The sequence below is a fragment of the Vulpes vulpes genome, chromosome X (assembly GCF_048418805.1).
Source record: "Vulpes vulpes isolate BD-2025 chromosome X, VulVul3, whole genome shotgun sequence".
NCBI classification, from domain to species: Eukaryota; Metazoa; Chordata; class Mammalia; order Carnivora; family Canidae; genus Vulpes; species Vulpes vulpes.
The window spans coordinates 113,529,076-113,554,583 of NC_132796.1; the positions used below are offsets into that span (position 1 = coordinate 113,529,076).

Consider the following 25,508-nt stretch of genomic DNA (forward strand, 5'->3'; position numbering starts at 1 on the left):
TTTTAAAACTACCTTGCCAATGACCTCTTAACAATTTATATTTTTCTGCAGTTCATCTAGAATTGAAAGTGTGATGTTAAATAACTTTGTGGTAGTTTTTAGCTTAACTCTTATTTTTTCAGCATTCATCACTATTTGTATATATCATCTAGTCTGTACCAGTTTGATTGTTTATCTTTTTTGTTTTGCAGTCATCATTTAATTAAGGAAAGTGCTTATTAACCATACTGAATTCTTTTTCTTGGATTTTGTTTCTAAAAGCTTGCATTCCAAAGGAGAATGAGGTGCTGAAGGCTTGCAATGAACAGCGAGATTATAACAAGAGTGAATGTTTGGAATACAAATGCTGTTATTCATCCTCCGAGACTAGTAACTTCAGCTGCTTCGTCCCATTAAAGGATAGTAAGTTCATCCTCTTAAGTTTATTATATTTCTATTTTTAAAAATCAAATAAATAGGTCACAATGGCATAAATTTAAATTTGGATCTCCCAGGGACTCCTGGGTGGCTCAGTGGTTGAGTGTTTGACTCAGGTCGTGATCCTGGGGTCCCAGGATCAAGACCTATATGAGGCTCCCAGCAGAAAGCCTGCTTCCCCCTCTGCCTATGTCTCTACCTCTCTCTCTCTCTGTGCCTCTCATGAATAAATAAGTAAAATCTTTTAAAAAAAATTTTTGGATCTCCGAGCTTAACACTTAAAAGTGTGCTCCCAGCCCTAGAGCAAAACTGTCTAAAAGTCCAGAGGTGGTCAGGCCTCTATCCATGAATAGTTTCTGCTTAGTCCTTAGATGTGACTTTGGCAGTTCAAAATTAGTTTCATCTTTTCTTTTGCTTTAGTCACTCTCTTTCTTATTCCAAAGATTCCAGACTCGAGATGTAACCCTCAGTGTCTGGAGAAGATACCAGTCAGGCATGCCTTAACTTATTTTTCTCTTCTTACCTTCTCTTCCTACTTGAGGAGAATTCTTCCCATTTTTTAAAAAAGTTTTTTTTTAAGATTTTATTTATTTATTCATTCATGAGACACACACACACACGCACACACGCACACACACACAGAGAGGCAGAGACACAGGCAGAGGGAGAAGCAGGCTCCATGCAGGAAGCCTGACGTGGGACTCGATCCCAGGTCCCCAGGATCAGGCCCTGGGCTGAAGGCAGCGCTAAACCTCTGAGCTACCCGGGCTGCCCAAATTCTTCCCATTTATCTTGTCTTCAACCTCTCAGTATGTAACAGTAGACTCGAATGTTCCTTGTTAAGGTTTGTTTATTAGCTTCTCTTTGTTCTATTGTTTTTGAATCAGGTTCTTAAGATTTTTTTTTCTCTACAAAGTTTTAAGAACTAGGCCATCTGTTTTTGTGCCTGCATTTGGATAGTGGGGACGTATTACCAATTGGTCCCATCATGGACATATTAGATATGATTAAACACCAACAAATTCTATAAAAAGGATGCATACAAAACAATGTTTTAGGTTAATGTAGTCCTTATTCAAATTATAGCTCTTTATTGAACATCTAGCAATAATAATGGAAACTGAAATCCAATCATGAATATAGTATTATAATTTCAACACTGTCACATGGTGTTTATAATTCATTCATCAGTTTAGCCTTTATATTATATGTGAAGAGACATTTGGTCTTTGTAGAGGAAAAAATTAAAGTGTGATTATAATTCCCCAATCATATAGAATGCATTTCCAAATGAATATGAGAATAAAATATGCTTGAGGCACCTAGGTGGCTCAGTTGGTTGAACATCCACCTCTGGGTTTCGGCTCAGGTCATGACCTCAGGGTCATGAGATCAAGCCCCATAGTGGGCTCTGCAGTCAGCATGGAGTCTGCTTGTCCCTCTCCTGCTCCCCTTGCCACTAAAATAAATTAATTAAAATCTTAAACAAACAAAAATGTTAAAAAGAATAAAATATGCTTATTCACCTGCGGATTCTTGATTTCTGATTTAATGTTTTGTAATTTGGAAGTAAACATTTAAGAAGCCATTCCTTTAACAAGTTAACTATTCATAGATTAATTCACTCTTTGAGTGCTCGAGGATGTATAACATACGGCCAAGGAAAAAAACACACTTAGGCCATAGGAAGAAATATATAGTATGAGTCATAATAGTCTCAACAAAAACAGTAGCATCATTTTGTTAAGGCTTCCTTTGGGAGGCATGTATTTCAAGTGTAGTATTTAGTTGTATTTCAAGAACATTTCATAAACTTTTACTACTGATAGAGTAGCGAAAATATTTACCTGTCATATAAGACTACCTCCTTATTTTGCTTTATTCACTGATAGTTTTTTATAAGGACTTTATGAAAGAGCTCAGATTTGCTTCTCTTGCTTAAGTCATAAAAGTAACAGGATATAATTAAACCAACAGAGCCCACACAGATGTTCCGGATGTTTGGGTTTGGTATGATCAGCATGATCATGCTGGGATGTCTGCCCATTTATTGCTGTACTCTTTGCCGGAGGAGGTAGGCAAACATAAACTTTTATTTGCTGATTGCTGAGTGTATTTGGATATTTCTGTGTAGACACATTTATTCATATGCACTAGAAACACAGGGATTATGTTTGGGTCCCTATTGTTTAAAAGAAGGTAGCTTAGGAAAAGCCTCAAATAGAGTTACCATAATATTCTTAAATACATGTTATTTTATTTTTCCATAAATTTAGACATTCTCTTGCATAGTCTGTAATTCCCTCATCAAACAATTGGAAGGAAAAATACATCAGTGTACTGGGAGTGTGTGAGTGGAAGTGGTTATTAACTGCAAGTCAGAAGAGTTCCCAGAAGTGTCATCTCCATCTAGTAGACGGTCATCTACAATTGGGTCTTAAAAGCCTTGGTCTGTCTTCAAGCCAATTTGTATCAGATTTCTTCTTAGCATCTTATAAAAAATCCCGTGGCCTAGTGGCATGATGCTTCTAAGGTTTTTAAAAAATAGCTCCCTACATTCTGTAACAGTGGATATAGAGATAGAGAGCAGGACCAGGATTAGGGTGGGGTGGGTGAGGCAGTTGGAGCACAAAATTTAAGGAGGCACTCACTCTCAGGTTTGTGCAAGTGCAGGGTTGGCACTAGCATGACCCTGAGAGTAATTATTTCCCTCAATTCTCCAGTAAAGAAAAGGTACTGGGGCACATGGGTGGCTCAGCTGGTTGTCCACCTCTTCACTTTGGCTCAGGTCGTGATCTCAGGGTCATGAGATGGAGCCCTAAGCCCCGTCTGATGCTCTATGCTCAGTCAGGAATCTGCTTCTCTCCATTTGTCCCTCACTACCCTTCACCCCACCCTTGCTCATGCATGCATATGTGCATTCTCTCTCTCTCTCTCTCTCTCTCTCTCTTTCTCTCTCTCTCCCAAGTGAATGGATAAAACTTAAAAAAAAAAATAAAAGGTACCTGTTGAAGATTAAGTATCTTTTATGTTTTTATTTGAGTTAATGAGAAAGTGGTATCAGAGATACCAAAAATTGTTTAGATTTCACTGGAAGATTGACACTACACACAAGTTACCATTTTCCCATAAAGATCATTAAGTCTTTTTTCTTTTTTCCACCTTTTCCTGGAGTTTGGTGAATGTGTCATATTCATCACTGTATTTTCAGTCCATAGTAGGTTACCTCATATATTAAGGTGCTTATATATTTTTGTTGAATAAATGAATGGTTGAATGAATAAAGTATAGTAGATGGCATTGGCTAGCCTGGAAGTCAGTCTTACAATAACTTAAACTTTCTCATAACTTAAATCATTTTCTTAGACCATTTTATTGCAATGGGATTGTCCTCTACTTACCCTTTCTTTCTTTTCTTTTTTTTTTTAAAGAGTTTTATTTATTTATTTGTCACAGAGATAGAGCCAGAGAGTATAGTCGGGGGGGATAGCAGAGGGAGAAGCAGCAGCAGCCTCCATGCTAAGCAGGGAGCTCAACGTGGGGCTTGATCTCTGGACCCTGGAATTATGACCTGAGCCAAAGGTGGACACTTAAGCTACTAAGCCATTTTGAAGACACAGTGGAGTCATAGCCTTTCAACTCCTCCAGTTTGCTATCTGACAAGTCAGTTCTCTCACTTTTCACTTGGTTTCCTATATTGAATGTGTAATCCCTAGGCCTCTCTCATTTTCTTTCTTTCTACAGATGATTGAAAATAGAAGTAGAGTTTTTGACCCTTCTTCTGTAAAGTTTGATTTCAGATAAAAGATAACCCATGAATAAAAATTAAATAATACTTGCTAGAAAATAGTAGCTAGGATTATACCATGAGATTTACAGTGTCTTGTATAATAGGCCTGGTATAATAATTTCATTATGGCCCCTCTATTGTGTCTCTGTCCAGGAGTTTAATGGGAAAATTCAGGGACACTGGATTTTTCTTTAAAATGAAATTCAAAGAATTATTCCTTGATAAGAATGTATTTTCTTCTTTCTACATAGTATAAACTACTTGAGAGAGTTGAACAATATGAATAGTATATTTATTGAACACTAAAAATTTTGGTTTACTCTCATTTATTCATGTTTGTTTTTTAAATTTATTTTACAATTTTGGGTAAGAGTGGTATGTTTCTTCAGACATCCTGGGTTGTTTGTTGCAACCACAGAGTATGTGCTTATTAGCAGTTTTCTGCTTAGCTTAATTTCCAGGAACAATGAATGTTTGAGGGTGGATGGGGCATTGTCAAGCTTTTCCTGGTAAGCTGATTTTAGAGGCAATGGGAAAAATTGTGTTAGATAAAGATCCTATCCTTGATGCCAAACAAGGAGCTTAAATGAAAACCAAAGCCTGCTAACCAGCACCCCCTGCCTTTTTGGCTTAAGATATCCCTTTAGAAGTATCTCCTTAACTCACTTGCTAGTCTTCATTTCAAACAATAAAGAGATAGATAAAATATTACAGTAGGTAAAATAAATAACCACATAAAAGGGAAATAGATGCAGCAGTAAAATCAATATGTAGTGGTTTTAAAGAGAAAAGAAAGTAGCCAAACACAGTTGTTTGTCTAAATCAGAGGGGCTAAAAGACAAAAGCAGATCTGCAGTAACATGATCTGGGCCTATTTGTTGGAAGAACTCTTGAGGCATTGGAAGATACTCTTAAGCTCCTCCTCTGGTTGGATCCTGTCCTATGCATTAAATATACATACCTTCATATGTTGTACCTCTCCCATCTCGGCCTTTAGTTGGAAGCCATAATAAGTGATGTTTTGACATTCCTCAACTCCTGAAATTTGGACAGTAAGTTTTATTTACAGATTGCTTTAGGACCTAACAACTAGCAAGAGTTGGAGGGAGTAAAAATGAGAAGTAATATGAGCAGGTGGGAGAAATGAAAGCAGTTTAGGGGAAGAGGATAAGCACTTTCCAGAACCAAATGTATTTTATTCTTTTGGTGCCTAATTCGTGCTTTCCACAGTTGACCATATTCAGTCACTGCTTGTGCTAGGGAAGGATACAGAAATGTCTAAGACATTGGCCCCTCTTTTAAGGAGCTTAAATCTACCTTTAAGTCCCAAGCATGACATGTTAAATAACAATATAAGATGGAATATAATTAAGGACTAAAAGAGTAATGGCAGTACCTTGTCAAAGTTCTGAAGCAGTGGGGATCAAGATGAGTGGGAAAGGACAGAGTGGGCTCCATGGTAGAGGTGCTATTTGAGCTAAGTTTTGAAGGGAGGTCAAGATTTAGTTTGGAGGAGGCTCCCACAGAATTCATTACATCCAGATGGAGCCTCCTCACTATAAACCCCTTAACTGCTTGTCATTTGTAAGCAGAGGTGACTGAACTTTGCCCCTGGAGTAATCTATAATGGAATCTCTAGCTAACTTCTACTTAACTTGAGTTCAAGAGTGGTACAAACCAGGTACACTGAGAACTCAAGCCAGCTTGAGCTGGTTGCACATATGCAAAAGGGAGCAGAGAGCATTAGTGAAAAGCTTTCTAAGAATTTGCTACTAATAGCCTTATTAAACTTGCATATAAGATGAGTTTTGAAATTCATTACATCTTCAAGGTTATGTAAGATCTATTTTTATTCTCATTAATAGAGATCAGAAGCCTCATTAGGTTTAAGTGTCACTGGCAGGCTTAAGACTTATATAGAGATGAAGGAAGGAAAAGATCAGGTGGATGAGGACAAAAGGAAGCAGAGGAGGGGGGCTCTAGTGGGAGAGAGGAGAAAAGTGGTTGGCTGAATTGTTCCCATTACAGTAATAAAGTACCAATAATAGAAGTCTCAAGTGCCAAATTCATTTTCTAATTTTTATCTGTTTTTAGATAAAGTTTAATCTCTATGCATAGGCCAGTTAAACATCTGTGTATTATACAGTCATATGATGCTTGAGTATGTACATAGCTTTGGTAAGGTGGAAAATTCAAACAATACCATGCCTATTAAACTCAGATGGAGTGCATTTTCTTGTTTTTTTTCTTCCTATCAGATTGAATTTGCAACTTTGAATTAAGAAAAAATTCAGAACTCAGTCTGCAAATGACAAAACTATGTTTTCTTTCAACTAATAAAAAGCCCTGTTTTTTTTTTTAAGATTGTAGATCATCTGATACACAGATGATGTAAATAGCACATCCCCCATACACTTTCAATATTGCTACTTGCCAGATGGCTGTTACTGAAAATTTCTACATTTAGACAAATCCTGCTGCGTGATTCTCTGTATTATAATGTGGTTTTCATTATGCAGATAGTCTTAATACCACTTAGTTTCTTAGAATAGGAGGTAAAGAATTGGGAATAAATGTGTCAAAAATTGCCTAAAAATCATCACCCATTGAATTTTAAAAATAGGCATTTACATTTTCAAATCCCCATGTTTGTGTGTTTCATTATACTGTACAATATAATTAGTAATGTTATTTTGAAAAGCTTTATGCAGTAATTAGCCAACTGCTGAAAGGTTTGAAGTTCTTAGGATTATATACATATGAATTCAGAGAAAGGAAGTAAAGTCTATAAATTTTAAAAGTATGGCTAGTCTCTGAGAACTTTGATAAAATATGATCAGATGAGAATGTGAGCAAACTGGAGCCCTGCTCTAACATGAGTCACTATAGATTTGAAACTCACATAAAGCCTGTTCTTCTTGGACCGTGTTCAAGGTAATTTAGTTACTGAAATAATAAGAGAATCTCATTATATGGGGATTATATGTCTGAGGTGTTCCCATTGCAAGGACTCCAAGGGCAACATTTTAGAGAATTCTGGAATAGTAGGTACTATTAAAAAGAACATTTTGTTGCCAAGTAACTAATAACCTCATTGCAAAATGGCAGTGGCCTTTTCTCAGTTCCTATCCAACTTGACCTTTTTGTCACACAGTACACTGCTGACTGCTTCCTTCTTGAAACTTTCCTTCTTTGGATTTCATTGTTCCCCTTACCATTCTGATCCATCTCAGTTTGCTTTTCTTTGTTTCCTCAACTGGGGTTGTCGAGTCAACTGCCTTTGACTCAGGTCCTAATCCCAGGTTCCTAGGATCAAGCCTGGTATTGGGCTCCCTGCTCAGCAGGGAGTTTGCTCCCCCACCCCCTACTCTCAAATAAATAAATAAATCTTTAAAAAAAATGAATCCTGAAATCCTTACCTCTACCTCTTCCATATTTCCAATTGCCCTTGTGAATTATTTGTTCTGTTAGCATCTTAAATGCATCATGTAGAAAACTGAATTTATCTTTTTTGCTCTCAAATCATCTCTCCTTGATGCCTGTCCATTTTTGTCAGTGATTTCTTTAGTCTCCCAGGCCAGAAACCTTGGAGTCATCTGTGACTATTTACCTTCCTTTATTTTCAATGTGTGATCTACTCTTTTAGTCCACTTATCACTTTTTGGTTTCCTTTGGAATGAGTCTGAAATTTGCCTCTTCTCAAGTTTATTGTTACAACTTGGTCCATGTCTTGTATGCTGTCAACTTCTGTCCTTGGTAAGTGGTTTCAGGAAAGGAGCAAAAAGGAACCAAGGTGTATTAGTCTTCTAGGGCTGCCATAGCAAAATACCAGAGACAAGGGGACTTTAACAATAGACATTTAGTTTCTCACAGTTCTGCAAGCTAGAAGTCCATGATCATGATGCCAGCTGATTTGGTTTCTGGTGAGAGCTCTCTTCCTGCAGATGGACATCTTATCACTGTGTACTCACATGGCCTTTCCTTAATGCATGGGAGAAGAGGGAGAAGAAGAAAGCAGATTTTCTAGTTCTTAGTTTAAAAAATTGAAAAATTGGGGCACCTGGGTGGCTCAGTCAGTTAAGCATCTGACTTTGGCTCAGGTCATGACCTCAGGATACTGGGTCCAGCTCCCTGCTGGACTCCCTGCTCAGCAGGGAGTCTGCTTTTCCTTCACATTCTGCCCTGTCCCCCTGCTCATGCTCTTTCTCTTTCTCTCTCAAATAAATAAAATATTTTAAAAATAAACATCTGAAAAGTTAGGTTTTTTTTATAGTAACATTCATTTTACTGATTGAGGCTCCACCCTTATTACCTCATTTAAACTTAATTATTTCCTTAGAGCCCCCAATCTGCAAATATAACTGCATTGGAAGCTAGGGCTTAAATATATGAGTTTTAGGGATATAATCATTCAGTCCCATAACACAAGGCTAGCTAGCATATAAAGGCAAAGAAAGGATTGAGAACTGCAGAGGGCATTGGAATGAGGTATTTAATCCTTAGAGTTTATACAAGAGAGACTATAATAACTAGGATGGGACTACAAGTGAGATTTGGAAGATGGCTAGGAGTTGAGTACTGGGGAAGGTTCCTGTCACTTTAATAGGAATTTATGGCTTAAGAAGGGGAGAGTTAGTTAGAATGCTTGCCATGCAAGTTTGGGCATATACCTGGATTCCTAATCTATGTTCCTTCCAATACATCCTATAATGTCCTGCCAGATTAATCTTCCAAAGATAGTATTATTTCATTTCATTATATTTTTCAAGAACTTCTAATGTATCCAAGAATATCTGGATTCCAGATCTTGTGTTAGGTAATGTAAAGGACAAAAAGGTGATTCAGAGCATGCTCTGTTCTCAAGGGACACATAGTCTAATAAGGGATATATACAAATACCCAAGGTAAAAAGTCACACTCGCATTAGAAAGGTACAGGTAAAAACAATTATTTTATTCGACCTTTTCCAGTTTATGTAAAGTTTTCACATACTTTGTCTTATATGACCTTCAAAACAGAGATGCAGGAAGGTTTGGTCTCTTGCTCAAAGTTACATAATGATAGAGCAAGGATTACAAACTATAATCTGAGTTTTTCTACTATAGAAAATAGGAAGAAAAGAAATGTAGATAAAATACAATGGCATCTTGTTGCTTCAAGTCCACTCAAAAGGCTGTGGCTTTCAAAGTTGTCTATATTAGATTCATTTTGTAACTCCAATGACATTTCTTAGAACTGTCCATGTACCTTGTGTTCTGTCTAGGGAACTATCTTTACTTTTCTTGGCATACCCCCGGCTTTATTATTGCCTCTATTGTTTTGCCCATGTGGCTCCCAAATTTTGGGATTGTTCTTAATCCTCTTCACTAATTTGAATTCTCTCTTACCTTAATATTGCAACTGCCCCGATTCGTCCATGAAGTGTTCTGCAACTGCTCCAGATCCCAATGTTTTCTCTTTTGTTGGAGCCTCTCTCTACATTTGTGTTTTTAGCCACATAGTATAACTCATAATTATCCTTTGTCTTATGTTACTAGTTTTCTTTCTCTGGCTGAATTGTAATTTCTGTGAGGACAAGTTGCCAAGCTTTGTACTTCTTTGAGTGTTGATCTGTGATTTCCCAAATGGGGTCCCTGCACTAGTATCATCATCATCTCCTGGGAGCACGTCAGAAATACATGTTCTCTAGCCCTACTCCAGACCTACTGAATCAGGGGCCTGAGGGTTAAAGCCCAACAATTTGTGTTTTAACAAGCCCAGCAAGTCATTTTCTCTTTTTTTAAAAATAAATTTATTTTTTATTGGTGTTCAATTTGTCAACATATAGAATAACACCCAGTGCTCATCCTGTTAAGTGCCCCCCTCAGTGCCCATCACCCAGTCATCCCCACCCCCCGCCCACCGCCCCTTCCACCACCCTTAGTTCGTTTCCTAGAATTAGGAATCTTTCATGTTCTGTCTCCCTTTCTGATATTTCCCACTTATTTTTTCTCCTTTCCCCTTTATTCCCTTTCACTATTTTTTATATTCCCCAAATGAGTGAGACCATATAATGTTTGTCCTTCTCCGATTGACTTATTTCACTCAGCATAATACCCTCCAGTTCCATCCACATCGAAGCAAATGGTGGGTATTTGTCGTTTCTAATGGCTGAGGAATATTCCATTGTATACATAAACCACATCTTTTTAATCCATTCATCTTTCAGTGGACACCGAGGCTTCTTTCACAGTTTGGCTATGGTGGACATTGCTGCTATAAACATTGGGGTGCAGGTGTCCCAGCGTTTCATTGCATCTGTATCTTAGGGGTAAATCCCCAGCAGTGCAATTGCTGGGTCATAGGGCAGATCTATTTTTAACTCTTTGAGGAACCTCCACACAGTTTTCCAGAGTGGCTGCACCAGTTCACATTCCCACCAACAGTGCAAGAGGGTTCCCTTTTCTCCACATCCTCTCCAACATTTGTGGTTTCCTGCCTTGTTAATTGTCCCCATTCTCACTGGTGTGAGGTGGTATCTCATTGTGGTTTTGATTTGTATTTCCCTGATGGCCAGTGATGCGGAGCATTTTCTCATGTGCTTGTTGGCCATGTCTATGTCTTCCTTTGTGATATTTCTGTTCACATCTTTTGCCCATTTCATGATTGGATTGTTTGTTTCTTTGCTGTTGAGTTTAATAAGTTCTTTATAGATCTTGGAAACTAGCCCTTTATCTGATATGTCATTTGCAAATATCTTCTCCCATTCTGATGGTTGTCTTTTAGTTTTGTTGACTGTATCCTTTTCAGCAAGTCATTCTCATGTACACTCACATTTGAGAACCACAGGTCTCTAGAACATGTGGTAGGGAACTCCGTAAATAATGATTGAAATAATCTAGTCAGCCATTTTAGTGGATTTTCTATCTTTTCTATGTTGCAAATGATAAATTACATTGAAAAGTTTTTTATCTATAAGATTGATGTTATGTTCTTTAACTGTCTTAAAGAATTTATATTAATTACAGTTTTTTAAGAAACATGGAAAAATCAACCTACTAGACCAGTATCTATGATGCTCTAGTCTGTAGATGACTTGTATGGAAGAACCTTGGGAATGTATAATAATATAGATTCCCAAGATACACTCGAGAGATTCTGGTTTAGTAAGCCTGGGATTTGGACCTGAAATGTGTATTTTCTGAAGCACCCCAAATGAATCTGGTACCTAGCCCATGTGGAACTACACTAGACTCTCTAGTTCAATCATTTTTACATTCATTCTTTCTGCAAATATTTATCGAGTTCTTACTTTGGTCTGGGCACTTGCTAGGTATTACATTCTTCATCTGATCATCAACCTGGGCAGCCTCACTTTCAATGTTACAAGCCACCTAAGCCTATAGCTTCAGGGTTCCCTGATTTACTAATTCTGAGGAATCTCTCTTGTATTGGCCACCCACTTTCATGCCCATATCCTGAATCTTGTCATTCACAAAAAATTAAACCTCTGAGTCTCTGAAATCTTAAACTTTAAAATCTGAAACTACTCTTTGACCATAGGTGCTTTATCCTCTAGGTTTTTTCTTTCTTTTAGTCTTGCTACACCTGTTCTTATTGGGACCTCTAGGCTCTTTAACTCTGTTTTCCTCTATCTTTTGTCTTTTAATATTATATGGTTTTTCTTTTTTTTATATATATATTTTTTTTATATGGTTTTTCTATCCAGCCTCTGGATCCTGTTGTCTGATATGTAAATCCATTTTTTTCTAGCTCCTTTGTTTCATTGAAATTGAATCCACACCACTTGTCTGCTCCTAGATCTCTAAGTTCCTGGGAATTCTTAGAGAAAAAAAAATCTCAAAACTGTATAGATCTGTATCACAAGAAATTAACAGTGAGCCAATTACTGTTTTCAACCCCACACTCTACTTGATGTTTACAAACAATATACTTCTTTGCCACTCTGGTCTTTTCATACAGTGTACCACCCACCGATTGAAATGCTTTTATACATCTTCCTATCTCTACCCTTCTTTTATCTGGCTCACTCCACTCTGGATGCAGACCTCAGCTTAGACATGACCTCCTCTAGGAAGCTTACCCCAAACCTCTGGCCTAGACTGCTTCAGCCGGACTTCTTCCTATTTGTCTCCTACCAATCTCTGCTTACCTCTGTTTGATTATCTCAATGTATATAATTATCAGCTTATAAGTGTCTGTCTTCTCTTCTAAATCTTAAGCTTCTTGGGGGCAGGATCCATATATCGTTCATCTTCATGTCTCTAGTGTTTAGAATGGTGTTTATTTCATAAATGAGCAAATGTGTTAGTGAATGAATATGATATAAGTTGACCTATATATTTCTTTTTTTAAAAAAGATTTTATTTATTTATTAATGAGACACAGAGAGAGAGAGAGAGAGAGAGAGAGAGAGAGAGAGAGAGAGGCACAGGCAGAGGGAGAAGCAGGCTTCATGCAAGGAACCCAACTTGGGACTTGATCCCAGGTCTCCAGGATCACACCCCAGGCTGAAGGCAGCACTAAACCGCTGAGCCACCAGGGCTGCCCCTGACCTATATATTTCAAGTGTGAATATGCTGGTCACAATATGACATTTTACATAAAAAGAAGAAAATAACCTCTAGGACTCTGGACAAATCGTTTCACCCCTACTTTCTCCCTAATGAGAATGAGCATTCTTATTAGATATTGGATAGAATATCTAACATTGGATCTCAATAATAAATAAGTCTGAACCTAAGTCCTAGTTCTCTGCAACCTAAACTAGTGCAGTGCATTTCAAAATAATAAGGCCATGTTGCATTTTCTTTGTCAATTAAGGTGAAATGTATTCCATTAAATTAAAAATAAAATCTATGGATAAAGAAAACATTTTAATTACATGAAATAAAATATAGTGAAGTCACATTAGAAGAAAGCAAAAGTTCCCAATTTCTTATCTAAAATTCTGAAGTTCAAAAAGCTCTATAAACCTAAAGCTTTTTTCCTAACTCATTTGGTAGCAAAACCTGAGCTGACCTGACCTGAGACATTTTCTAGTCATTATTTAATCTTAGAGTGAATCTTTATATATTTTGTTGTAGAAAATTAATGTGTTTGATCATGAGATGTTTCCCCAGACCTTATGGGAGTATCATGTAATATTCAGTATATCATGTATATTACCTTTCTAAAACCCAAAATATTGGACATTCTGAAACACATTTGGCCCCAAGAGACTGAGAACTATGTAGTTGTTTCAGTTATTCTTTTGAGACTGAAGTTAATAGCACTACAACATAAAGAGGCCATAGGTAAATCATAAATATATTTTTGGCCTTCACCAACTATTTCATTTATGCCTGGAGACATTTTTATGATTAATCGAAGAAAAAGTATTTATTTGCTCCATATTTGTCTTACCTAGTAGAGCTCAGTGACAACTCCGTAATGCAGTTTGAGGGGAGAAAAGTGAGTATTATCTTCAAAGTCATCTTTTCAAAGGCAGGCTTATAAGTCTCTGGGCCCTACATGCTAAGAACCTGGTTGCTCTGTATAGCTAAGTAACACTGTCAGGAGCCAGGTGTCCTCTTCTGTATACTATCTAGTTTTGAGCTGAGGATAAGACTATGTATTTGTCATTACCTTTTCATAATATCATATGGAAATCTTTCTTTCTCTTTTGGGTTTCTTTGAGCATTAGCTTTGAGCATCTCTAGTTTTGCTTCTTGGCTTGTGCTTAAATCTTTGGAAAGTGAAAGATCTTGGAGCACCTGGCTAGCTTATTCGATAGAGCATGCAACTCTTGCTCTTGGGGTTATAAGTTTGAGCCCCACAGTGGGTATAGAGATTATTTTAAAAAGATTTTAACAAAATCTTTTTAAAAAGAAAGTGAAAGCTCTTATAAACATAAATATCAATTAATATTTCCTTAACCCTCATTGGGTACCAGGTTCTGTGAGATATATTAAGTTACAAGGTAAGGCTCTAGCCTGAAGATTTTTTCCAAACTCTGAGGGGGGAAAGAGACAGGTTTGCATAGTTAGTGAGAGATTGTTCTTTAGATTTAGGCAGATGTGTATTTGAAACCTGGCACCACTACTGAATAGTCTGGTGACCTTAGGCAACTTACTTTCTCCTCCCTGGTGCCTCAGTTTTCCCATCTGAAAAATGGACATGATAGAACCTGCCTCATCAAGTCATCATGAAGTTTAAGTAAGATCATGGCTTATATACAGGCCTTGGCATGTGGAAAGTCTGTCATACTTGTTGTTGTTAGTCATCATTCACTAATACTGCAGTGTGGTCTAATGGAAAGAGGCTGTGTTTTAGAGCCAAACAGACCTTGGTTCAAATGCTAGCATCTCCATTTACTACTTCTGTGTGACCTTGTGTGAGTTATCTTTCTTCTCTAAGCCCCAGCTTAATAATTTGCTGAACAGGAAATACAATATCCATCTTATAGGATTGTTATGAGGATTCAGTGAGATAAGGTATGTAAAGTATGTAAAGCACCTGGCCAAGTTACTAGCCTGTGATAGGCTCTCAGGCACCCACAACCCTGACTAATCATGCAAGTACAAGGAAGTACAATATTGAATACCAGATGATAGCAATAGTCAGTGAAAGTGCAAGCTTCTAAAATAGTAGATGATAATCTAATAATGTGAACTATTACCATTTAGTTTTGAAATTAATAGGATGGAAGAATCCCTATAGGCTAGGAGTAAAGGGAAGGTTTTCTTTTTGTTTTAAGATTTTATTTACTTATTCATGAGAGACACAGAAAGAAGCAGAGACGTAGGGCAAAGGGAGAAGCAGGCTCTATGGAGGGAGCCTGATGTGGGACCCAATCCCAGTACTCCAGGATCACACCCTCAGTTGAAGGCAGACGCGTGTAACTGCTGAGCCACCCAGGCATCCCAAGGGAAGGTTTTCTAGGCAAATATCTTGAAGGGTGAGTAACATTGATATCAGCAAAGGGGAGTTAGGACAGCATTCCTATTGTGAAGGATCAAGTGATCAAAATGACACTATGTAAATTGATAGTAATGGTTATAATGATAAATATGAATGAGCCAAATGCAATATTTTCTATCAGATTTGCTAAATATGGTGAGTTAAACAATCAGGTGGGACTGTGTAAAGAGTTATATGAGTAAATAGCCTTTTCTTTATAACCCATCACTTTTTTTATAACCCATAATTGTTATTCTATCTATCACTGTTCTATCACTGTTGAAAAAATAAGGCTTCACTTTGAACTTGGAATATTACAGCAAATGGGCCAATCCTTTACGAAGGAGAGTCAGCAGAATTTTAAAGGATATGAAGAAACAAAAAATGAAAATGAAGAGGGATGCTGAAATGTCAGGGACAGCAGAAGAGGAGGAAGGTGCAGGTGATGATAAAGAGCAAGAGACCAAAGGTAATTAACAGTAGGATATAAGATTTAAGTATTTAATATTTGATTCTTGTTACCACCATCTTAGTTCAGTTATATATTTTTTTTACCACATAAATGCTTGAACCACAGAAGTATTAGTTTCTAAAACTAATTGTTTTATCACTAATTGAGATATTTGGATGCTAGGAAGGTGTACAAGAAATGTGTCAAGTTGTTTGGGTACCACATTATTTAGTATATATGGTTTAACCCTTTAGAAGAAATAGTGGAATGCCCGCTCTGACTTTTAGGCTCCATGAAAGATACCCTTGCTAAATAATAAAGGCTTTAGTTCCCCCATACGCGTTGACCATGACAAATATCCAGGGGAAGGAGGGTAGCTTCGGTAATCTGACAGATCTACAGTCAAATCCTGGATCCTAGCTGTTAATGTCAGCTACCAGTTCGCCAAACTTAAATAATTCAAGAGAGGGGATCCCAGAATCATACACCAGGGACTACCTGACCCTCAGTCTTACAGATTCCCTAGGCTTGGCCTGGGTTTCCTCCTTCCATAATCATTATGAAGAGCCAACTAAGAATAAAATGGCTGGTGAGAAAAGAGGTATATTTTCGGGAACAGAGTATAGGATTTGGTGAGGGGATGGTCAGGAGACTCAGGCCATTAATTAGTGGACAAGTTAACCTTTCAACAACTTGATACCATCAGCAGAAATTTTTGTGTAGCTTAAACAATATAACAAATATGAAAATGCTTTGAAAATTGTAATGCATTACTCAAATTTAAGTTGTTAATTTCTAGCCTCAGTTACAGAGATGCAGAGGAATAGAATAACAGACAATTGACCTTAGTGTCAGGAGACTCTGGTTTTAGTCTCTGTTTTGCCATTACATACAGCGGGAGCTTGAGCAATTCCCTTAACTTTCCTGGGCTTCAGTTCACCAAGCTGTAAAATAAGAAGTTTGGATTAGGTGAACAGGAAATGTGATTAATCTAAGAAAAAACAAAATCCTTATACAAGGTATATATATAAAAAATATATAAATACATAATATATGTAAGGTTATATGTAAGTATATATAATAATCCTACATGTCTATATATTACTGATTTGTATAAATTTAATACATACATGTGCATATGTATGCAAACATAGACACACATATATGACATTATAAATAGAATAACAAAACAATTTCTGTGGGCCATTTACTGGGGCATGGAAGTTCACACCAACGACAATTCAGAAATTGTCATTGTATTTGCCACAGTGTGTTTTATTTTTATGCCTCACAGTAATATGAGATGGTACACTGACAAACTGAAAATACGTGAGTTAAACATAGCATTGAATATATAGAGTTTGAGAACTTCGTTGCAATCATTTCCTTTTCTAACAAAGCGTGATGTATGTATATTAGTCCTATCAAGTTGTTTAACTCTACTTTGCTTTTCTCCAATAGCATTATTTTCCCACTAAGAAGAATGTGAACCATTCAGAGCAGAGGAGACTGTCCCAGTCATCTAAACCTGATGGAGCATTTTAGTACAAAAATTAATTATTATTTTTGTCATATTTACTTCCAAATATAAAATAAAGTTGATAGTTCTGTTTCTATGCATCAAACCAGGCTCTGAATTCTTCTTATTAAAAATAGTTTCAGAATTTAAAAAATATATGAAAAGCATTGGTAGCATTTCAGGTTCTAGATAGTGACAGGATTTTTGCAAATTGGGTTATGTTATAAACATATACTTCTGTTAGGGTTAAATAACACAGAGATTTCATGTTCATATTCACCTTCTAGCAAAAGCAAAGTGTGTGTGTGGGGAAACTTAGTGGTCATTTTTCACTTTATATGATAATGTGTTTATTTTGAAAAAAAGAGGTAACAATATTTTGTAGTAGAGTTCTTATTTTGTAATTTATAACATTATTTTTTCCACTATGAAAGATACACTCATAGAAAATTTGATAAATACTCTAGAAGAAAGAAAAAAATCATCCCATAATCCTACTACCAAGACCTGAACACTGTTGTTACTTATTTTTTTTTTTAACAACTGTGTTCTGTGACATACTTGAATTGGCTTTTAAAAAGTTATCTTTTCTTTATGATTCACTTTCCTCTTTTGAAATGTGTGGGGCTCAAGTTTACCTGGGCTTGTTTCTCACTCATTCAATAAGAATTGATTAAGCTTCTGCTATGGACAGTGCACTTTCTATGTGCTAGGGATATAGTCATGAGGAAGGTAAAGTTGGCCTTTCCTTCATGGAGCTCACAGTCCAGCTGGAGAGGAAGCCAGATAAAGAAGTAATGACAAGATTCTGATAGGAGTACCAAGTTCTATGAGAGTATTTAGCAGGGGCACTTAGCCCAGACTTCAGGAAGAGGCATAAAATGAAAGGTAAGAAGGACCAATAGGTGTTTCCCATGCAATCGCGGTGTGTTGGGAGGAGTGTTTCAGATATGAAGGCCCAAGGACATGGAGTATTTGGAATACTGCAAATAGTTCAGGGTGGCAGCAACTTCAACTTAGATGTTAGATTAGAAGAACTTTATTTTTGATTGATTGATTTATTTGAAAGAGAGAGCACAAGTTGGGGGAAGAAAGAGGGAGAGGGACAAGCAAAGTCCATGCTGAGTCAGATGTGGGACTTGATCCCAGGACCCTGAGATCATGACCTAAGCCAAAATCAAGAGTCTGATACTTAACTGACTGAACCACCAGGCACCACTGATGAGAACTTTATAACCCAAATTTTAAAAATGGGTTTAATCTTGTAGACAGAAGGGAACCAATGAAAGGTTTTAAGCACAAGAGTGGTAAAGGTTAATCTATGTCCTTAGAGGTCACTCTGACTATTGTGTGGATAATTGGAAGTAAGTAGCACTGGAGTCAAGAGAATCAGTTATGAGGCTATTGTATTAATATAGATGAGAAAATATGGTGTCCTGGGCAAGGGTTAGTGGCACTGTAGATAAAAGTAAATGCATCTAAGAGCTATATATATGGCATGTAGCATTACTAGGACTTGGTTATTTGGGGAAGCAATGAGGGGGTTGAAATGAAAGTATGAATTTCAGGTTTCTAAATGATGAACCAACTGGAAAGATAGTGGTCTTATTCCTATTCAGTGAGATGAGACAATGGGGAGAAGGACAGGTATGGCAGGGGAAGATGAGTCATTTTTGGATAGGCTGTTTGAAGTGCCTTTGGAACATCCAGGTAGAGATGACTAGTAGGCAGTCAGATTTATGGGTCTGGAGCTCAGGGGAAAAGTCTGGCTGTGTATAAAAGTTTAGGAATCATCAATATAGGGATGATAATTGAAGTCCCAGTTAATGATTGATATCAACCAACAAGAATAAGAAAAAAAGAGAACACAAGCTTTTAAAGCATAGTCAGAAATGGTGTAGCTGTCAGTGGAGACTGAAAAGTATGAGGATAAGCAGGAGAGAGTTGTTGGGGAGGAAACATTTTTATATACATTTCAAACTCATTTTGGCTGATCTAAGAATAAAATTGAAAGAAAAATTAACAGGAGAAAATAAAATTAAATTATGTAGACACAGAGGCTCTATAAAGAGTTTGAGGCCTATAGGCAGTCAGGCAGTTGAAGCTTATATGCCATTCAGAGCTAAGGAGAAATAGGATAGGGGTCTGGGACTTCAAAAGGAAGACAATTCACAGGTAGATAAAAAAGAGTGAATGTTTAATAAATGTTTGCTGGGCCATACAGAAGCAATGGGATACACAGAGAAATTTTAACAAACTTTGCTAGATTCCTCGTCTGCCACACCTAGTCCATATTATACTGTAGTTATCTATGCTTAGTAGGTCCCTTCCTGGAGTAGATCCTCTATCTAAATCTTTTAGGCAGTTAGCAGGAAGGCAAAAAAAGAAAGAAAAGAAAACCTTCTTGAGTTTTTTCTTAAAAAAATCAGCCTAAAATAATCCACATGCCAAAGAGACATATTTTGGGGTGGCAAGTTTTGCTCCCCTGCAGAGTAGTTTAATGAAATCCAAGAGGTGGCACATTTCAAAGAGGAGGGAATGATCAACAGTATCAGAATTCTGATTGATTTCCACTGGATTTGGCAACATGGAAGTCATTGGTGACTTTGGCAATAGCAGTTTCAGTGATGAAGTGGGAGCAGAAACTAGGTAACTTGAGTTGCAGAGTGACTTGGAAGTGAGAAAGTGAAAGCAGTGTGGACAGCTTGTTGAAGTTTGGCTATGAAGTGAATCAGAGAAACAGTGGTATAGTAATTGGTAGTTTAGGTTGGGGAGAATTTTTTCAAGATAGGGAATAGAAGGAGCAGAGTGTAAAGGCTGGCGATGTGGGGAAGTTTCAACTGATCCCCAACTTATCCTGTTCTGTTTATTCCATGGCATTTATCACCTGTGAACATACCATATAGTTATTTGTTATGCTTATTGTTTATTTTTTGGCTTCTACCAGAATATAAGTTCTTCTAGGACAGAGGTAGTTTTAGGTATACAGTTAAGGGATATATCCCAAGTGCCTAGGACAGTGTCTGGCACACAGTAGGTGCTCAACAAATAAAATACCCATTGGATGATTGGATTGGAAATGAAGATATTTTTGTAGTATTCTTCACTTTTGTTATGATTAGTGGGCACTTGCAAACTGAAGTCTTAGGAAAAAAGCCAAACTGTACAATAAATTATCACCAAAGTTTAGTAAACAAGTGGTTGCTTTCAAAGCTATTCTCCAAGAATCTGATACTGTTGCTCTAAATTTTAAGAGCTGCATTCAGGGTAAAATTAAATTAAGAACAACCAAAAAAGTTCTCTGGGTAGAAATAAGTAATAAAACAACTATATAAGGAAATGAATACTTTATAAAATTGAAATTTTAGCAAAAGCAGTGGCAATCTATGGATATAAGCATAGTGTGATGCAGTACTCTGAAAGCAATAGGAACATCTGCAGTGGTTCTCTAACAGATTAGAAACTAGGTTGCAGGGGACACTGATAGAGATTACCATTAAGTGATAATGTGAGGGGAAAGAATGTGAGTTTAGAGTGGCAAACAACTATAGATGCAGAGTAAATGCTGGGCCAGAAATGAAAAGTTGAAGCAATTTAGGGTTGTTATTATTAAAGATTAAAAGTCAAAGGGAGCCTCGTGAGAGTGGGAAGGAAATAAGTTTTTCAGAGAGCTGTCTCCAACACCAGTGCCTAGTGCACTACTAAATCATGTCTGACATGGCTGACCAAGTCCTGCAAGAGATAGATTGGTAGATAAGTGTGTCACTAGCATGCAAACTTTAACAGTCACAGAATCATTTCCCTCAATCTATTACTGTATCTGTGCCAAATGAAAAGACACTAGCTAAATAAGAAGTACTTTTGATGCAGAGCCTGATTACTTAAACTGATTAGGGTGACTGCTTTACAAGCAGAGATGATGAACATTCTCCCCAACTACAGAGACATTGAAACTTTAAATCAAGAATGACCGGGCAGCCCGGATGGCTCAGCGGTTTAGCGCCGCCTTCAGCCCAAGGCCTGATCCTGGAGACCCTGGATCAAGTCCCACATTGTGCTCCCTGAATGGAGCCTGCTTCTCCCTCTGCCTGTGTCTCTGCCTCTCTCTCTTTCTCTCTCATAAATAAAATCTTAAAAAAAAAAGAATGACCAAGTGTTCAAAACCAAAGCTCTTCCACCTTACCCCATGGCCAATCAGATATTGGTAGAGAATCTGGATAGATGTAAAGTTTAGTTGTTAGGAAATGAGGATAAGATCTCTCTTAGATATCAGCATCATGGACAATAGAAGTGCTCCATAAAATAAGGGCTTGTCTTTAGTATAAGAAGACACATTTTATTCATTATGGCATTTTGTAAATATTTCTCATCTATTTATGGTCTAAATGATGTACAACTTCCTTTGGGAGGACTAGGAAAACTGATAATACCTATTATAGGATTGGCAGGCTGAATTCAAAGCCTCAGATCAAGCTGTAATATGTGGGTTAGCTGTTGTCTGTCCCAGATATCAGGCAGAGGACTTGCCAAAAAAACGGAGCTGTATGTGGGCTTAGCTTCAGGGTAAAATGAGCAGAAGGAGGTGAAACTCAAATGGAAAATTATTTAGGAATAGCAAGACTAGCTATATAATATGTGGGGCCTAGCACAAAATGAAAATACAGGGCTGCATGTTCCCAGTTACTAAGAGTTTCAAGATAGTGACAACAGAATTATTAAACCAAGCACAGGGCCCTTCTAAGAGCTAGACCTGTGCACAATTGCATAAGTTGCATGCCCACAAAACCAGCCTTGAGGGATAGTTGTCATACATGACAAATTTAGTTATCATATATGGATCCCTCCCCACCTTCACCCCTGCCAATGCCAAAAAATGATAAGGAGTTAATGGAACTCAGTGTTAAACTTAGCAACTAAAACTCTATCGAAAGCCTTAGAGTATGGTTAATGTATGAAGGGGAATGCAGGTGTTGGCCAGGGCCTACAGATGGCAAAGTGGTTAGGGTAAGGGTTTCTAGTTGCACTCTTTACTTTCTCTTCATTGTGCCCAGAGTCAGATTCCATTTTTAAAAGGTGAATATTACTGAAATTTCAAGAACAGATAATCCCAATCTTACACAAATTGTTCCAGAAAGTAGAATAACAAGAAAAGCTGCCCATCACTTTTATGAAGCTGGTATGCTATAGATACCACAACCAGAAGAAGATAGTGCAAGAATATTAGAGAATATTAGAGGCCAATTTAACTTAAGGACACAGATCCAAAAATCCTGTGTGTGTGTGTGTGTGTGTGTGTGTGTGTGTGTGTGTGTACTGAAGCCAACAATGTGAATGCATAGGGATATAATTACATTAATGAACTGAAGGAGAAAAATTACATCATTTTCTGAAAAGGTACAGAAGAAAGCAACTGATAAACATCAACATCCGTTTATGATTTAGATATCTTAGCAAACTAGAAATAGAAGGAAAAACTCCCTTAACCTTTTAAAAGAAAATAAACAGTATTAATGAAGACAAGTTAGAGGTATTCCCTTTAAGGTCAGGAACAGGCAATGAAGGCTGCTATCACAGCTACTATTTTTGTTTTGTTTTGTTTAAGTAAATTCTACCCTCAATGTGGAACTCAAACTCAAGACCACATGATCAAGAGTTGCATGCTCCACCAACTGAGCCAGCCAGGCACTCCCACAACTGCTGTTTAACATAACACTAGACAATCTAGCCAAAGAAGTCCTTTAAGAAAAACAAATATATCCTTTAAAGACTAAAAGAGGAAAACTCTGTGATTTGCATACAATATTGTCATTTACATAGAAAATACAAGAGAATCAACAAGCAATTGGGACTAATCAAACAGTTAAAGATTGTTGTAGTCAGCACCTAGAGTCCATAAGAAGTCTTATTTTATACCAGCTTCCGTTCACTTACTGCGTTGGGAAAGGATAACCACTCTCCTGGTTGCCCAGAAGAGAGGGGTTTTCTTGGATGCAGGACTTTCCATGCTAAAACCAAGACAATTACCCTAGCTCTGCCTCTGATTTCTTTCTTCCCTTATAACCCCCAGAAATTTACTTTCCTTTCAAGCTAGTCTATGTATTAAAATTTGTTTGGGTATTGTATTTTATTCAACATTCCTAGATATTTTTAGCATAAGGTATGGGTCTACATCAGCTCAATCTGCTCTTTTTTCAGAATTCTTCATAATAATCCTTTAAGAATAATGAAATGTTCAGTTACATGGGAAAATGTTCATGTGTAGAGTGAAAAAGATGATAAAGCTATAATGAATAGCTGAGTACCATTTTTGTTATAAAAATATATCATGTATTCATATCTTTGAAATTTTTGAGATTTTCTTTAGAGAATTTCTGCAGGTAAAATTGACTTTAGTGTCTTTTGGGGTGGTTTATTGTGGGTAGAGGAAAAAAGAAGTCTGATAGCTTGTTGAGCAGTTGAAAAAGGGGAAGGATGGGATGGTAGAAGAAAACTGGTGAAGATTGGGAGAAGTAACACAGAGACAATGTTACCATTGTAGTGAGAGGGTTTATATTATAAACATTTATGACCCACAGCTCTTTCTCTTTTTTCACATTACATGACTCTTCTCTCACATTGGAGAGAGAAAGTGATCAAATGTTATTCCTCAAGAGCCCAGGATCCAGATGGCATTGTCTTATTGAACATGTAACTAGGTCATTGGAGCAGGCATTTTGAACAATCACTTACTAAAGGGATTTTGTAAAATCCATGCTTCAACCAGAACAAAAATATAAGTTAACTAAGATATATTTGAATGTCAAGTATTCCTAGAAAGGCTCTGACACATCTTGGGGTTTTTTTATGGCAATAAAGCAAATTGGTAGCTGTGAACCCAGGTTCAAAACAGTTTTGATGAGTTGTCAGGTATTTCTTGGTTAGGAAAATGGTAGAGATATGTTCTTGGAATTTTTAGGTATATGTGTGTCACAGGGAAATCCCGTCTGAGGCAGTTTCTTCTTTTTTTTTTTTTTTAGATCTTATTTATTTGAGAGAGAGAGAAAGAGAGAGAGCGCGCGCGAGAGAGAGAGCACAGAGAGGAGGAGCATAGGGAGAGAGAGAAGCACACTCCCCACTAAGCAGGGAGTGTGACTCAGTGCTCTATCCCAGGACCCTGGGATCATGACCTGAGCTGAAGGCAGATACTTAACCAACTGGGTCACCCAGGTTCCCCTGAGGCAGTTTATTCTTTAAAGAGTTAAACACAGGTAATGTAGAGAAGAGTGGGTGGGTATAACGATAAAGGAGTAGCACTAGGAGATCTTTGGGGTGATGGAGTAGTTCTGTATGTATCTGGACTGCAGTAATGGTAACAGTGAACTTACACATGTGATAAAATGACAAAACTGTGCACACACATTGTACTGATGTTAATTTCCTGGTTTTGATATTGTACTATAGCTATGTGAGATGTAACCATTGAGGAAAACTAGGTGGTGGATATGTGGGACCCATCTGTTCTATCCTTGCAGCTTCCTGTGAATCTCTAATTATTTCACAATAAAGTTAGGAAAATTAGGACCAAATTTTCTAACCTAACCAAAAGTTAGGACCAAAAATTAGGTCATGTAGACTAGCATCACCCAGGAAAAGCCAATGTAACTCCCAAATATTCTGTCTACTTTGTCTTAGTTGAGCACCAAGGCTTGGAGAAGAGTTTTGGGCTGACTGATATGTGTGTGCCTTGCCAAGCAGTGTGTTAGGCAATGGAAAGGTAAATATAACCTGAAAATCCTTGTTCGTTTTCACTTTTATAGGCCACAGTGTCTTGCTGCAGTTAGAGAAATGACCTTCCAAAACATTCCACAATTGGTTTATTTAGACTGTTTAGTCAAATAACCAATTGATTCACTAGAGGGTGAAAAAATCACCTAATGAATTGAATGATCAGTTAGAATGTTAGGTTCTTCACTCAAGTATAGACAGACATGGGATGCATGTTCATGATAAAATGGCTTACAGAACAGCTTTTATACAACTTGACTTACAATTTTTTTAAGTAGAGGGTCATACTTGGAACAAGCATTAACAACAACTAGTACATTGGAGAATGGACCTTAACCATCTAAGCTAAGTTTAAATGTAATAAAAATATTTAGAATTAGGAAAGACCAAAATTCTCTAATTGAATCACCTCATTTTATATGTAGTAGAAGTTTATATCTGAGTAAAAACTAAGATTTAGACATATCTAGGCATCCATTTTCATAGGTTCATTACATCAGGCATGGGACCTGGTTAGCTTTGTGCTAGCCACCAGCTAGCAGAATCTTAGTGATGGATGGGTGAGTAGAGTGTGTATTCCTCTGATTGTCTCCATAGACTAGGCCCGAGCCCTATGGAGAGAAGAG

The 25,508-nt window shown here is 37.2% G+C and overlaps 1 protein-coding gene across 1 annotated transcript in view; it reads left to right on the plus strand.

Annotated features, from left to right (window-relative positions):
• FMR1NB (FMR1 neighbor) overlaps positions 1-17,224 on the plus strand; it is a 33,893-nt gene extending 16,669 nt beyond the window's left edge. The window contains exons 3-6 of the mRNA XM_026009078.2: positions 262-402; positions 2,395-2,491; positions 15,469-15,617; positions 17,061-17,224. Coding sequence (XP_025864863.2) covers positions 262-402; positions 2,395-2,491; positions 15,469-15,617; positions 17,061-17,077 — 404 coding nt within the window. The 3' untranslated portion in view covers positions 17,078-17,224. The remainder of the gene's footprint in view (positions 1-261; positions 403-2,394; positions 2,492-15,468; positions 15,618-17,060) is intronic.
• The last annotated feature ends 8,284 nt before the right edge of the window (positions 17,225-25,508 follow it).